This window comes from Dipteris shenzhenensis, chromosome 18, assembly GCF_047967505.1.
Source record: "Dipteris shenzhenensis isolate YYH24624 ecotype China chromosome 18, Dip_SZ_1.0, whole genome shotgun sequence".
Taxonomy (NCBI): Eukaryota; Viridiplantae; Streptophyta; class Polypodiopsida; order Gleicheniales; family Dipteridaceae; genus Dipteris; species Dipteris shenzhenensis.
The window spans coordinates 47,557,801-47,575,236 of record NC_141613.1 but is presented as its reverse complement, the minus strand read 5'-3'; the positions used below and the strand labels follow the sequence as shown (position 1 = coordinate 47,575,236).

Below are 17,436 nucleotides of genomic sequence, written 5' to 3'. Positions count from 1 at the left end.
TTTGTGGAGTTCTAGCATTTATTCTTTGATATGGAAACTTTCTACCTTGAATCTATTAACTAGTCTTCTAACATTGCCTCTTTCACCTAACGTACAATTTCTATTGCACAACAGAATCACAATTTGTATGGTTGGCTCTTTAGGAATAGTAGGTGGTTCAGGTAGCCCATTTGACCTAAAAACCATCCTTGGAGGTGTTGGGGAAACTATTGTGTTGCAACCTAATATGATCCATGCTTGTCATCACCCTAGTCATCACACTAGATTTCTCATCCAAGGCATTGCTTCCAAAGATTTATTGTAAATCATCTTTCAATTGTGTGCCTTTGATATCAACCCTTATGACTCTAATGTCTATCCTTTAGCTAATTCAACTTCGACCATTCTTTTATACATTTACGCATCTTCTCCCTTTCATTGGTAGACCGTGGTGGGTTTATTCTATGGATGGCAAGGCTTGAGACAGTTGGTGGGCTAGAAGAGACGAATGGGGGTCGTCATATGCCAATTTTTTGCCTTTAAAATCTAACTTTTTATGTAATGGGTAGCCAATTTTATCCAATTGACAATGGCAACGTTTGAGGCCTTTATTGCCTTTGCAATATGGGACCTTAAAAGCATGCCATCAACCCTCTTTATTTGCACATATTTTGGTTAAAATCTCAAAAATAGGGGAGTAGGCTAAGATTGATTTTGTTTCAAAGTAGAGGTTGAACATTGAATCACACTCTTTTGTTTGATGATTTTCATAATAATCATCATTTTTGTTGTCAAAGTGGAAAACTAAGGCTACATCATGCACAATGGGTTGGCGATTAACCACAAAGGTAGAGGTCACCTTTGTGAATGAAGTGATGACTTGGTTGGTTATTTCTAAATTGAAGATGTCCCATGGAAGGTTAAATGGCTCTTTTAGATTCTTCTTTTGGAGCCATTGATTGGTGATGGATTTCCATGTCCATTGCGTAGATGCCTTTATTTGAAGTTTGCAACCAGGTCTAGATGGCTGAGCAAGATCAAGAGAAGATGGCCTTCATTATGGAATGTTGGGTTTTAAAAAATGCATTCTTGAACATGCAACAAATATTTCAGCAACAAGCAACGAAGGCAATCCTTTCATTTTTAATGTGACATTGATTTAGACCATGCCATTCATCAACACATCACCAAAAAGCAATACACTTTTGTACTTAATCTCACCGATAGTGTTGAAGGCTCTAGTAGATTATTCAATTGTTTTCATTGACCCATTGCTAGGAAGATTGGCTAACCTAGAACATGCAAAACTTTCTTAAGGAATACAAGAAACCACACACCATTCAATACATGCACTACAAGTTATATGGTCCATTGCATATTACAAAGAGTAAGTACTTGTTTAACTACCTTTTTTAAAGAAAAAGTGATATATTCCATTCAAAACGAATCATACAACAGGTGGGAGAGAAAGTACTCTATCCCTAGCCTCAACAATGTGGCAAAAAAGCCATGGTGGTGGTCTAAAATGCCACAACATCCCAAAAGGGGTCAAATGAAAAAATAATGAGCAGTCCCATGTCCTCATGAAGGATAACAGTCTCCCACGAGCTGCCAAAGAGGTGCCTGTACACTGCTCCCACTGACTCCTGAGAGTGAAGATAATCTTTGCCCAAATGGAAGCGAGAGTGTCAGCCTCTATGCATAAATGGCCCCCAAGGACAAAAGAACATCGCGAACACCATATTCGCCATAGGGTAATGCTGGAAATCACCTCCTAGGCTGACCCTACAGGTGAAGTAGGCATGGAATCCTGAGCTGATACAGGTACGAAAAGTAAATCATGCGGCTCCATGATGCTGACCTCTGTGGGACCCCGTCTCTGGCGATGCTGCATGAAGAAATCGTGATCTCCTGGCTCTGACTCAAAGAGAGCAAAGGCTCCAGATCCTCTCCCCCAAAGGGCAACGCCCCATGTCATCACAAAGGACTCGGATGTAACATATGAGAACAACCTGAAGATACCTGTCCATACCACTCTAGAGCTGGGGCAGCTCCATAAACAATGCTTACTAGATTCCTCTGCAAGCTGACAACACATACACAAGGAGGGTCTACCCATCTGCTGAAGCCAAGTACCCACAGGTATACCCCTATGCATAGTGAGCCAAAGAAAGTAGGAGACTTTCCTAGCTCTACTGATGCCCCAAAAGTGAGTCCAGTAGCTCAGCAAGAGCTTTGCAGTAAGTCCCTGTGCGTGCCAATGCTGTGAGGCAGATGGTAGGTGATGAGAGTCTCTTTGCTGAAGCCTGTAACCTGCCCTCATCGAGTACTGGAAAAAGAAAAGTGGACGAACGCCTGCCATCAGAGCAGGCCACACCCACAGTTTGTTTAACTACCTTTTAATAGAAGAAGACATGAAGGAAGAAAATGAAACATGGCATGATACCTTTAGATCAAATAAGATGTAAAAATAAATAAATAACACACGGTGCAAAGGAATTCCAATGACAATGGCATAAGGTGGAGCAAAATAGACCAAAAAGCTCATGAATTAGCAATTGAAGCACACAACATGCTTAGTCAGAAGCTTTCCAAAATGAAACACTATTGGACCTAGCAACAATAATCTATGTCACACATTACGACCCTATTCCCAACATGTAGCTTGAAGCACATTCAACAATGGATGAGATAGGGTCACAAAAAAACACAAAAGAACCAAGCTTTCAATCAAGTCAAATGAACCAGATCATGTTATCATCGTCAAAACTCCAATGTCGGGATTAACATGTGTTACAATCAACTTGCTCTTGTTTATTGTATTTACTTGTTAGTTAAGTTTGGAGAATAGATGTTTGTCATAGAAGATGGTGGTGCCTATGGAAAGCTTACTATTGTGATTTTGCAACTTATGTAAAGTGATGGGTCATGGGTTCTTGTCTTCTTGAGGTAGCGGATGTGCAAGGCTTGTAAGTTTAGGTCATGGGTTCTTGTCTTGTTGAGGTAGTGGATGTGTGAGGCTTGTAAGTCCAGGTCACAAATCGTGTCTTTATGGTGCAACAATGGTAGGGATCTTGTGTATGATGATTAGACAACTTGCTGGCCTGCCACAGGAGGCCTTAGTGAAGACGAGGCCTACTTCCAAAGCGAAAATGCTTAATTTTTGTATTTCTTTTTATTGCTCCACCATTTTCTCCCACTTCTTCTCAACTCTCTCTCTCTCTCTCTCTCTCTCTCTCTCTCTCTCTCTCACTCACTCAAGCTCTCAATCTCCAAGCCCACATTATCGTAATGCAGCCAAGAAGCTGCAACCTTGCTCAAAATCCTTTTGGGAAGGCTTTATGAATGCAAAAGTCATTCAACTTGTTGCATCTATATACTTTCTAATAGGCAAGGGTTGCTCGGGGGGGGCTCGGGGCAGCCTCGGGGAGCTTTGGGGTGCTTCGGGAGGGGAGAGAGAGAGTGGATTACAGAGTGGAGTCAGACACGTGTGAGTTGAGGAGTGGAGGCTCGCATCCAACACATGTCTCGAAGCGCTAATAGCGGCCCGCACGCATCCCGATGACTCCAGTGGACTGTAGACAGAGCGATGACATGGCAGAGGTAGCACGGTGCACGATGTGTGAGCTGACGAGTGGAGGCTCACGTCTAACACGTGTCCCAGAGCACTTACGGCGGCCCCCACGCATCTTGGTGACTCCAGTGGAGTGCAGACAGAGTGAGAGCAGAGTGATGACATGGTAGAGGTAGCACGGTGCATGATGATGTGGTGAATGTAGCACTGTGCATGATGACATGGTCGATTAAATGATAAGGTAGCACAGTGCGCGCCAAGTGGCAATCTGACGTGGCATATAACGTGTCTGACATGCACAGAGAGAGAGAGAGAGAGAGAGAGAGAGAGAGAGAGAGAGAGAGAGGGAGAGAGAGAGAGAGAGAGGGAGAGAGAGAGATAGCGTGTGATAGAGAGTGGATATTAGTGACTAATGTTTTTTGTTTTTTTAAGGAAACAAAAGAGGGAGAGAGAGAGAGAGAGTGATTGTGTGTGCGTGTGTGTGTGTGTGTGTGAGAGAGAGAGAGAGAGAGAGAGAGAGAGAGAGAGAGATTGTGTGTTCGTGTGATAGAGAGTGGACGTTAGTGACTTTGGCAAACTCTCGAGGTTTGACCTACCACTATTTGTGAAGAAATCATTGTTCAAGTGCCTTAATGAATAAATGTGCTAATTATGTAGATAAAGTAGCTTCAGCACATATTCCACCCATGTGCATTCAGAGGTGCACATTGATATGATGCACATACACACGCGCCTAGACACACACACTTGCAAGGATGCACACATAGTCCAACTTGACAAGATCTTCTTTGCTAATAGCTTCTTATCTATGTCAACAATAAGCTTGAAGTGAATTGCATGCTGTCTTAAATGTATGAGTAAAGTTAAGAAGTTGAAGTAAGTATATATGTCAATGTTTGCATATATACATGCTAATTATCTCTCTCATATATATATATTGAGAGAGAGAGAGAGAGAGAGAGAGAGAGAGAGAGAGAGAGAGAGAGAGAGAGAGAGACACACACACACACACACACACACACATTTATATATTTATAAGTTTACTCATCTATGTCCATAAGCTCAATAAGGAAATAGTGAATGACATGACTTCTTACATGTATGAGTAAAGTTTAAAAGTTGAAGTAAGTATATAAGTTAATGTCTTCATACGTACATGCTAATTATCTCCATGTACACACACATGTGCGAGCGTATACACACACACACATGCAAATATGGTTCCCTCTTTAGAGACACACACACATAGAGGCACGCGGGCACACACACATAGAGAGAGAGAGAGAGAGAGAGAGAGAGAGAATGAGAGAGAATGAGAGAGAGAGAGAGAGAGAGAGAGAGAGAGAGAGAGAGAGAGAGAGAGAGAGAGATGCAAGGAAGGCCCTAGCTCTCGTCAAGCTACTCATTATAGTTGTGGGGTGACTAATTTGCATTGACTTTTAGTCAAGGTTTGTGATAATGGTCTTGGCATATACACCATACTACCTTATATAGCAATATCAAGTTGGGTCAAATATGAGCTTGCTAATATGAGGCTCTACAAGTAGTGTATTATTTTAGCAACCATAAGCTATGCTAGCAATTTTTCATGTGGTAATGGTCTTAGCAAGTATAGTTGATTTTCATGGCATGTGCACAACATTGCAAACATTGCCATGTATGCCAATGTGATCAAGATGGATAAAATATTAGCTAATTGGCGTTAGCTAATCCTCCCTTGGATGAGCTAGGAATTGATTTGCTCCATCAATCTAGGAAGAAGAGAATAAAAGCAAATCAATTTCAAAGGTTGATTTGCCCATTTTCACCACATGCAGCCGATGAAAGTTGCAATGGTCGCAAAATATTTAGAGCATCAAAATCATTTCGTTCTCATGCACTCTCCGATTTTACAAGGGTGAAAGATCTCCAACATTGAGCGGTGCTCTTAGGCTTGCTAGAATCAAAGTGAGGGGGGTGGCGTCGATTACAACGAGAGTAGGAATCTTTCTGGTATGTTTGAATCGGTTGAGGATTCGAATTCAAATGTATGGCGTCGATTACAACATTGATAGGAGGCTTTCAGTTGCATTACAAGGAGAGGCCCCTGTCTTCAGGCCATTACAGAGAGTCAGTGTATCAAGTTCGCATGCCGAATTGGGCATTCTTTTCTCTACCAGGTTCGTCACGTGTACCTTATCAGAGCACCCAGATTGCCCGTGGATCTTTATTTCCTTCCTCAAGTTCACTTCTTTGCCCTCATTTCTTCATATCTGATAACAGTGCTGTACCATTTCACCTCCTACTAAACATTTAGATATTTTCAGGTTAAGACACAAACTTGGCAAAAGCTTGTTCTGCTCAAGACACACTCGCGCCAAGTCTCGAAAGCAGAAATTTGATCTACGCTGAGTTGTTTATAAAGCCAACAGTTACTTGGAATATCAGAAAGACGGTACAAAGAAATACGACAAGTAACTCTTAGACCAATCTCACACACATAATTGACGAGTAAGACAAGTGATGAGGCCTTCCAGCCACAGGTCACCAGCCATTTCTTTATTTAGTAAAGAGGTTCAAAATTTTGACTCCCCTTTTCTACTACTAATGTAAATTTGCAGTCTTTTGGTACCAGACTTGTGAGCACCTCTCTAAAGTATGTGATAGATTGTCTATGCTGCTAGAAATATGAGTGCACATTGCAGCACTCATTCATGATGTGCACATTGCACATTCTAACAATTTAACTTTGAGAAGTCAGACCTGCCCCCATCCCATGCCTTTCCATGACTCGTCGAGTGGCAAGAGCTGCAGCTTCGCTTGCTCGGAAATGACCTTCAGCCATTATAGCAGCAAATTCACATGTTATTTCTTCCTGCACTCGAGCCCTTGCTTCCCCTAGCTTGTCCGTTACGGTACCATTTGTGTCTATTCCACCATTCTCAAGCTTCTTTACAGACGCTTTTGTGCATATATCCCTTGATGATCTCACAGAAATCGAGGCAATTGGTGCCACATGTTCTGGGTGCAGGTCTATTGTCCGATTTAAAGAAGACTTAGGACTAGCGATGTCCGTACTGGTCACATTTGAGGGAGCCTGTATTTGGCCGAAATTAAGGGAACCCTGAGGTGGACCTGCGTGTGGAACTTGGGGAACGCCACCATATCGGAAGATTGTCTCAAATTGTTGTATCATGGGCACTGTCATTCAGACACATGAATGGCATTCAGAACGCAACATTAATGTGCCAATCTATTTTAAGGAAAAATGCTTCAGATGGAGTGACAAATCAAAAAACGATGGCACACTTTGAACGGAAGCGAAGTACAAAGACACTTACTAATGAGTGCACCCATAGGACTGTTCATGACTTCCTGGGGGAGCTTCAATATAAATTCAGGAATACTCGTCCCCAGCAAGAATTGAGAGACTTCATCACTGAAGTTGTTGCAGTTATGCTGTAAGAGACTGTACGTGTTCGTTGTGTATCGTGGACTAATTTCTTGCAAATAATCTTCAAACACTCCTTTGGGAACTTGTGTAAAACCCAGATCCACTACCTTACATGGTTTTCCATAAGGTGTCTGGCCTTCAGGACAGCTCTGTATTCCTCCTCCAAAGTAATACTCATTGCCAAACACGACTATTCCTGTGTGCCTACAACCAATTACAGAACCAGAAAATATCTGAAAAAAAGCTTCCAAGCAATGGAACATGACAAGCATTTAGCTCAAATCACAGAGCCCACCCTATTTGAAATGCAGGTTACATCCAATTTAAAATTTTAAAACTTTTCATAACCAATTGTCACATGACGATCATAGGAGGCAAATAAACACACATAAAAGAGCACGATATATGCAAGACAACAATGAGCAGGGATAACGTGCTGATAACCATTCCAGGCTAGTCCGCAACGTCACAGGGAATCGCTCAAAAGGAGTAACCATTCACCGCAACTTCCCAGTCAATCGCTCAAAAAGAGCCGTCTGCTTTCAAATCATTACATGTCATTTTACGACCGGATCTCCACTTCACATGTTACAAGCATCCCAATTGCAACACCGCCTTCTGACACTTGTGTGCAATCCGTAAACTCACATGATGGACGCAATATATGGGGTTAAACCATACGCCAAACTTTAGTGACTTGAAGAAACGACATATTTCAAAAAGATATCCAACCTGAAGCTTATAAATATGTGCTAGTTAGAAGGATAGCCGTATGAAGTTAAATGAATGACACCCCTGTTTTAGAAACTTTCATTTGACAAACACACTCAAAGTAACAAAACGAACATGCATGCACGTAGAACGGCCTAGAAACTCCATCCTTTTGTGTAACGGACATAATAGTAAAGAGGACCCGACAAATGCAGAAAACCTCTTATAGAATGTATACACCAACTTTAATATGACTTTCTCGATCCCATACCAGGTGGACGTCTCTCTCTCTCTCTCTCTCTCTCTCTCTCTCTGTTTATTAGGTCTTGGCTTGAAAAATGTGGAAGATTTCAAAACTTAGAACATATACGTGAAAGGCATTAAAAAACAAGAGTCTGGTCATATCAGCTCCAAGAAAGCATGTATGGAGTGAGAGACCTACATAAATGCAAGCTTGCTTACATGCTTACATACACAGGGTTGCAAACCCTGGGTACAGGCACCAGTGATTTTGTGGGCGAGGGCGAGTGGCTCGAGTGGCGTCAGCACGTATATATCTAGATGAATCGAGGAACATGCCCAAACTCATCCTTTAAAAACGCAATCAGCACGTATATGTATTTGATAGCTCCTAAAGTTCTTATACGTATTTGATAATGCTGGGTAGCTCCTAAAGTTCTGATAAGTTGGAACCTTTTGTTATGTAACCTGTAGCTCTTGCCGTTATAGATTTATGACATTTTCTCCTTTTGGATATCGTTTTGGAAGTACTAGCCTGTTTCTTCTTTAGTGGAGGTTAGAAATGTGTGAAGAAACGGCGCTGCTGTTCTTTATCACGTAATGCATAGCGTACTTTGTAATGGCGTAACGAATTCCTCGATTGCCTTTAGAATGCTACAATTGAAGATGGCTCAATATCACTACAACTAAGCGCTTAGTGTGACTGTAAGCGAGCAGGCATTGGGCTAGCCTCTGGCTCGCCCAAGACGATTGGTTATTGCACTCGGACGCAACGCATCGATCAATAGGGATCAAGTACCAACTTTAAGCCTGTTACATCGATAACTGGAACTCGATCATGCTCCACTAAAACGACATGAGAACTGGCTGGCTATAGGAAATCTTCTCGGCTGAGAGCATCGCTTCGCTTTGCAAAATCAGGCCTATTCCAAACGAGGCAAGTCAGATTTCATTCCGTCTTCGCGAAAGAGACATACCTTTGCGAAGGACCAACTACCCAAAAAATTGCCACCCTGAAAGCAGGGAAGCCTGTTCAGCTGTTATAGTGGTAAAGAGTAGCATGGCGAGCTAGGACGGGTTAGAGATCAGCTCCCCTCGGTCTCAGAGTTGGTCACTTTTAATTTCAAGGAAATTGAATTTAAGGTTTTTAGCACTGCCTTCCATGCAGAGGTATCGTAACACTTTTGTTCAAAAAGTGTCCATATTGGTTCTTTCTCTCTCTTACACGGGCTTCCATCACAGGTGTTGCAAATCAATCATTCATTCATCTTGACAATTGTTTTCCTTTGAAAGAACCAATTGAAAGCAATGCTCACAAGTACTTGTACTCACTTGTTTTTTTAGACTTTAAACTTTTGAGAAACTTTAGGAAATTTCAATCAAGAACATGTGTGTGTGTGTGGGGGGGGGACGGTGAGAGAGAGAGAGAGAGAGAGAGAGAGAGAGAGAGAGAGAGAGAAAGGCTATATTTACAAATCTCAACATTTGTATGCTTTTTAATAAATCCCAATGAAGCCCTCGGAGTGCCTTTATTCATAATGTGATCTAAATTAATTCATCAAATGTAATCAATCATCACATTAATTAACTTAAATTAAATTTTCAATTAAAGTTATAAATTATATATTTATATGTGTGTGTGTGTGTTTCAAGAATTTTCATTTGAACAATAATTAAATTGTATTTAATTCAAGCGAACTTCTAAAATTGTTGCAACTGCTACCATTCTATGTTGTACTTCAAACTTCTACAACAATGCCCAAAAATCTCCAGTTTCTCACCTTCTCAATTTTGCACTCATGCCACAATAGTCTTGCAATTGTTGCAACCACGTAGGGGTCATGTGCATCTTTTATAAATTATTGCTTTCCTTTCATGCTTAAGTGCCATATAAATAGCTATCAATGATTAGTGGGGCATTCTCGCAATATCTTTGCCAACAAGACCTTTGATTTGTTCTTATTTCCACCGCTAGCCTCAGAATGATTGGCATAACATGCTAGTAGACCCACAATGAAACTTGCATTTGGCAACTTGACTTTCCTCAAAACTTTACATTTCTCTAGCAATCTTCGCTCAACTCACATATCTTCATAGCTTTTTTTCGATTGGAAAAGCTTACGTGATATATCTCTTGCAAGACACTCATTTTGCAAGGAGCCATCCCAAAGTCTCTGCTTTAATTCTCCAGCCTAAGGAGTCTCAACCTCTCTAACAACTATGCAATGCTTGTCAAAATGGAAGCTCTCATGGGGGCTTCACATCACCACGTCTTGCACTCCTTAGGATGGTCCTATTGTGTTGTATGGTACTCAACCTGCCTCACTATACCACTCCAATTACCTTCTCACTTTTGCACTCCAATTACCTCCTTATGATGGTCCTATTGCATTGTATGGTTGCTCAATTGACCCGCCTCAATGTACCACTCCAATTACCTTCTCTCTTTTGATTCCATGATCAAACATGATAGCACTGGCTTTTGATTGATCTCCCATCATGATTCGCGATATCATACTGAAGTAAGCGAACGCAAGTGTGTTGGGCAAGGGGGAGGAGAAGTTACAAGGAGAGGGTGCCATGTGCCTAATAACCTCCCCATCCACTCTTACCCTCTCTCCACAGAATAGGGCCTCTCTCTCTCTCTCTCTCTCTCTCTCTCTCTCTCTCTCTCTCTCTCTCTCTCTCTCTCTCTCTCTCTCTCTCTCTCCGCGCGTGTCTTCACGAGGGCAAGGAAGGGGCTTTGGGAGTCGCCGCGCATCGTGTCTTCTCGAGGGCGAGGACTAGGGCCACACAACATGGAGATGTGTTGGACGACCAACTAAGCTACCGACGGCTACCCCCTCCAATTTGCCCCTTGCTAGCATTTACTCCTCACATTCAAGTCTCTCATTGCTCTTCACATTTAAGTCTCTTTCATTGACTCCTCACATTTAAGTCTCTCTCTGCGCTTCTACCCCCCGTGGTCGCCACATGTCATTGTCGCACACGATCCCCTTCTATGCAACACGTGACAATCCTCTGAACCTCTTGCGAGCCTCACGCCTACTCTTTCAAAACCTCCAAATCCTTCCACATGGCAAGGTTGGGATTCACCTCCTTAATATATAGTAAGATAAGATAAGAAGCAAGATGCAAAAGAGAAAGCAAATGATCTTAAAGGGATGCAATTTTTAAAGGGTGACCCATTAATGGCAATTTGAAAAACCACAACTTAGTTATTTTTTAATAAAAAAATACAAGTGGAAATTCACAAAGGAGTTCCAATCCTCCACTATAGCACTCCCTCTAAGGAGGCAGTGCTAATAAATTCCACTAATCATAAAGAAATAACATTTACGAGTAACTTCTCAAGCACGCTCTAGTTTGAGTATAGCATGCCCTTGGCCAACAAGGCACACGAACAGTGTATGCAATGTTGCAAGTATGCTTAATTGTTGATGATTTATACTTTTACCCCCTACATTTAATTCATGACCATGGGAATAACACCATAATTTATTATACCTAGTGTGTCTGAGGGGCCTAAAAAGTAAATACATAATGAATCGTTTTACTCTCCTTAATCAATGTAAAATCCAACAAAAAATTGCTAAGGATCTCAATGTGTTGAGACAAGTGTAAGGTTCATACATCCATGCTTCACGGAATGCACTAGATCTATTCCATAGATAGATAGCTCTAACAATTAAAAGCTAGCAAAACAACTATCCTTAAAGGCTTCAACAAAAGCTTTTGTTTTTTATCTTTCTTGTCAGGGAAAGAGAGAGAGAGAGAGAGAGAGAGAGAGAGAGAGAGAGAGAGAGAGAATTAGACCATTTGGTCATTTCACAAAATATTTGCTACCTAAATTACCAAGAGTAGAAAGCCAAGTGTAAGCAGTAAGTTGAGTGAGGGTTGAGATATGGTAAGGGCTAACTAAGTTCAGTTGTGAATGGTTAATGCTCCTCCAATACACCTTTTCATAGATTGGCCATTTTTCATGACACATTTGCATGCACGTGGTTGTCTCGCTACCTAAAATGCATAATCTTAGTGACCTCTTCTTGCTCATCTCGCCTCTAAAATTATTGCTTACAACAATCATCTAAGGGGATTTGGGATTATAGGGAATACTCCACACCCCACAAAATAAGGGAGGATCCACCATTAGACGAGTTACATACATAATAAGAATTTCAACTCCTTTGACCCCCAAAGCCGAAGAACTTGGCCACAACAATTTTCCTTGAAGGGAATTTTCATAATTAATTCATACTCAAAGGGAGGAAGAGAACTTCCTCCTTGCTAGAGTCACTCACCACCCTTATTAAATCTCCCGGCCTCGCCTTTTTCTTTTTGCTTATGTTAAATCGCCCTTCCTTTTTACCCCTCCTCTTTGCCCCACTTGCTATTGTGCCATCTTAATTGTGTCACTTTTTTTCCACTTTCATTTTCATTCAAACAGCTTAAAAGAGGCTTAAAACGAATTCAAGGTTTGTCATTGATCTCACAAATACAAGATTTCCTAACTTCTTAATTCATTTTTATTCCTAACTAGAAAGGATGGTGATAAATGAGTCGCCTCAAAAATCCTTTAGCTTAAAGAAATGACCTGAACTTGTCATTGATCTCACAAATACAAGATTTGTCATTGATATACTAAGTATTTTTTTCTAACTAGACAAGAAAGTCCCTTGGAAAATTCTTTAGCTTAGAGAAATAACGTAGCTGTGACACCAAAACAGACAAGATCTCTATTCTCTCCTTCTAAGTCTACTTGTGAGAAAATTGTGCCCAAATTCACGCTCATACAATTTCTCTTGCATACTACCATTCATTTCAATGAGCCAAAAATCATGAGCTAAGCTACGTCCAAGATGCATGCATTTTCTCACGCTATACCATTTCTCACAATATTGAATTAAAGACATGAACGGTGATTAAAGCCTCACTTTGAGCAAACCCATCCATAATGTTTGAGCAATTTTTGAGCTCCAAACATTGCAAATTCACAAAGACATGCACGACTTACCAGATTCCTTCCATAGCCTTCCCCAAAAAACTAGAGGATAATTGCCGTGCAAGTCCTTGGCTGAGATCATAGATATTCAATACAACTTTATGTCCTTCCTGCAAGGACACCAACTCATACTTCAAACTTCAACGCCCTTTGCAATTTCTCAAGATCTATTTTGATTACATCTCAAGATCTATCGGCAGATAGCGACATGTGGCTCCTCCAATTAGTGGACCTGCCTTGGCAATACGTATTTTTTATGCTTTGGGACTAAATGGATATGCATTGTAATAAACAAGCTAAAACATCAAGACAAAGGCCATGGTAAATACTCACTTCTGCGTCTGCCATAGTGAACTACCGTCCCACAGGATCAGGTACAACAGCCTGTGCAAAGCAAAAATTATATCAAAAGGCAATAGACTCAATATGAAAGCTCGCAAAGTCTAACAATCGTCAATACATGCCAACCGTCCCATTCTATAGGTGGTGGCTGCATGCTTCAGTTTATGTGTTAGCTATTGTTGGCTTTTGTTAGCCATGAGATTCGAGATGACTCTTGTGCGTTGGTGTCAGATAGTAGAAGATCTAGGAGCTCAGAGCTCCAGGAGGGACGTGGAGGTGACAGCTCAGCGAGCTGACCACACTTAAACCAGGGAAAGCTCACCTCAAGCCTTAAACTTGTCCTGCATTTCCTCCACACTTAAGTCATCCATGAAATAGCGACAGATACTATTTAATCATTACAGATAGAGTGTTTAAAACACAAATGCTGTAATTCACATCACCCTCACTCAATCCAGCCCATTCTACACTTCGGGGCTCAGCTATGTGTCTTAACTTGTACTCCAAGACTATGTCAGTAGTGCTGGTCTTAAACCAATTCCTGTGACACTGCTTTACAATGCAAAAAACTACCACCCATCCCAACCTTGCAAGCAGCCCAACGTCTCCCCAAAATTCAGCATAGTTAACACAAGAAAACATGTGAGATCCTAACTTCAGATCGAGTCTTCTGTAAAACGTGTGACTCAGACCGTGAATTTTATCCCCAATATGTTTTAAACTTTTTCAGATTACCTGTGGATGTGATGATCCTAGGATCTCTTTAGCTAGTAAATGCACGCTTCTACATTTTTTAAATGTTATGCCACTTAGCTTCGGCCACAAATAACATAAGACGTCTTCTCTGAAAAAAGTACGAGATATATATCCAAACTGGCTTCAGTAATGCTCTATTTTAAGAATACAAAACTTAGCATCTGTGCAGGCAGAAAATTTATAATCGTCTTGAGTTTCCAATGAATAACTAAGAGGGAGAATCGAAGGAGCCAAAATACAATACAAAAGATGAATCGCATGCAATGATGAATTCAATGCAGAAGACGGAAGGCCTTGCTAAACCATAACGATTCTAATTGGACTTGAGGACTGGCGACAGAAGTCTTGCAAGATATAGTCCAGATGGGCTTCAATTATCAAATTTTTAGAACCACCATACCTTTAAAGGGGTCAAAAGGACTACAACAAGTGAGAAGCGTCTTCTTTAAATTCTGAAAGGTAAATTTCTGATGAAATAAGGGCTACTGGTAAAAGTTCCGACTCCAAATCGTAGTAACCTTTGCTGAAACCGGCCTAGCCAATAATTCTACAGCAGTGAGATCTTATAGGTCTCCAGTTCTTCTCAACTCTAGAAATCTTATGTGTCCTAATATCTAATCAATGACGTGAACAGCGTGCCAACCATTCTCTCGCAACGGTCCTAATGATGCTGTCATTATTAGCAGCATGATCAAGGATACTTCTTAAGATGGAATGTACAGTCAGAGTTTCGCAGCATATCGAGTTAGTGCAAGTAAGCCACGACGGCACCGAACCTTTCATATTGGTTGTCTACTTCACACCCACCCAGATTTTATAAAACAGTATAAATCTTTGAACGTAACAATGACTGTCTCACACACCCACTGGAACGAAACGTACATTGTTGTCGGTGACGTAGAAAACGGGAAGTAAATAAAGTATGAGTATAAAACCTCCAAGGTCGGAAAAAACAAACAGGAAGCAGAAGAAACGGTGACACAGGAACGGGATACGGGAATACACAGCATTAACTGGAATATCTGCGCAGATTCTGAGAGGCAATGACCCTTCCAATAGACCCTCGACTGCAATGCTCTTGCCAGGGATAGCAAGCTCTCTGACAGCAAAGTTCACATACTATTCAGCATAAAGGTTGAAGGAGTTTTCAGGGTGAATTCTTGGAACTCGCGGTATTTTCAAGGACTCTTGGACGTGACGCTCCACGTTTGCGAGAAGCTTGCGCTACGGAGAGATTTCAAAAACGTTTCACCATGATTCTACGAACCTTGCGCAGGTTTTGACGGATCTTCGATGCAGAGGAGGCTGCGCGTCAGGAATGCTTGGAAGATGGCAGAAATGCAAGTATGTTCGCCTCGATTGACGTGAACTCGATAGGATTACTTGGAGAGGACAGAAACTTGAGCGTTCGGAATCGGATTTCAAGAATTTCAAGCAGGGTGGATGGGATTGGAGCAGGAAAAGGAGGAGATTAGAAGGATTAAATGAGAAGATTTCAAGACACAGCGAGCCTATCAGAAGAACCTTGTCTCAACTCTTAACTCCCATTGGTCCAATCCCCGAGGCTAGTTAAGTAGGTTTCCACACACACACTTTTTGGCCTGCGTGAAACGTAGCCTTATTAGTGATGAAACTACTCATTTTGGTTTTCAACAAGTTTGAATAAATTCAAAAGGCCTACGCTCGTGCACACTAGTGCATGCACTTCTATCGCCACAAATCTCCCTATCATTTTTACAACACAACACCAAGCCTACCATGCCATCTTCATATAGCAACCCCTCTCCACAATACAAAAGAAGTGGATAGAATAGCCAAACTCATACATTTCACCTCCTCACCCTATCGAATGGATACCAAAAGCTGAGAGTTTATTAAAAAACAATGGGTTGAAGGCCGGAAAAGAAGAGCTCCCTACCACCACCACTATTCAGAGAATCCCTCCCCACGGCCAGGCATCTTCTTCGGACAAATCCCTAGTACTGTACTATCACGTATGTTCGGGTCAAGTGTTCCTTGCCTCCCCTTCGACCTAGATGACCACAACCCCCCCCAACGGTGCAGACTTCCATTGCCTCCCCTTCGACAACTCTCCCTACCACCATAGTGCCTTAGCATACATCATATGTTACACCCTCTCCACCAGCACCCCCTCTAATTGTTTATAAGAGATCGGTGGCGAGGAGCGACCCAGCCAGCGTCTCTGTCAAAGTGCACAACGAAGCTACTCCCCATCCAGATTTCAAACCGCCTGTGCCTCGAAGGAAAATCCACAAACTGTGCCCACATCCTTGCATCCCTGGAATGATCGTCCTACGAGTGGTTGCCCACCTGGAGCCAAAGGAAGAACCACAAGAGGCAGCTTAACACGCTTTTCATTAGTTCGAATTCTGTTAAGATGATGATTGAGTGTTCTGGTATAGACTTTGGTATGGACGCTGCTAATGAGCAGAACTATCGGATTTATGCTAGTCATTTTTGACTATTATAAATACTGTTGACTCTTTTTTAATATAAACCCGCATTTCCCCTCCCAAAAAAAAAACAATGGGTTGAAGGCATTTGTGCATCTTTAGTGGGAGGCATGATGCAACACAAAAGATGTAGAAGTGTTAATCAATAGCTACAAATGACAAGGATACCACTATCATAGATCCCTATCTCTTTTGCATTCATTCTTAAATACAAAATATCTACTCTCTTTCTCTTGTTTGAATGCCCTTTTGATTGAGTGCCACACCTCACATCCATAGTTACTCAATGAGAGGAACCAATCACTTGGGATCTAGAAATGGCAATTGCCTTGCTACCCAGATGCATAAAAGGGCCTTGAGATTACAAACTTAACTATAGTATGCAATTTATGCATTTAGCATCAGAAGTCAACAGCGTCGTTGAATGAAAAAATAAGAAGGCAAATGATATACTTGCAATAGAGAGAGCAATTGTTTGCGAGATTCGATGCTCAAAGAAAAAGAAGGCCAACAACCATTGTTGAAGGAGACAAATCCTTTACAAAGGGATGCCAGAAGGCCAAGCAATTTAATATCACTGATGCCAAATGTTGAGAGGCTAAAGGGAGTGACCAAGAGTGTCAAGAATCTCCAGGTCTCACAAATTCATGGCAAGGAAAAAGAAACAGATCCTCATCACCCTTGCAAGCAAGACCAGAGCAAGCGGACAAAGTCAAAATGAAAAGAGACAATGACAAAAGAAGAGAAGAGCAAAGAGAAGACTAAAGAGACAATAGAAGGGAAGAACAAAGAGAAGACCAAAGAAATGAGAGAAGGGAGGAAAGACAAGTTGACAAAGAAGGGACTACGAAGGCGATAGACACAACAGAGATGCTCGTGTCAAGCTCACTTCACTAGGCAGCCCAAAACATGAACGAGGATCAAG

The 17,436-nt window shown here is 41.5% G+C and overlaps 1 protein-coding gene across 1 annotated transcript; it reads right to left on the bottom strand.

Moving 5' to 3' along the window:
- Nucleotides 1-6,087: 6,087 nt before the first annotated feature.
- On the bottom strand, nt 6,088-15,559 carry LOC147891327 (uncharacterized). The gene is made up of 5 exons (XM_087389904.1): nt 15,305-15,559; nt 13,273-13,323; nt 12,952-13,049; nt 6,874-7,190; nt 6,088-6,733 (listed from the first exon to the last, which is right to left on the bottom strand). The coding sequence occupies exons 2-5, from the start codon at nt 13,285-13,287 to the stop codon at nt 6,276-6,278; spliced, it is 888 nt and encodes a 295-aa protein (XP_087246030.1). The 5' UTR covers nt 13,288-13,323; nt 15,305-15,559; the 3' UTR covers nt 6,088-6,275.
- Between the last annotated feature and the right edge of the window lie 1,877 nt (nt 15,560-17,436).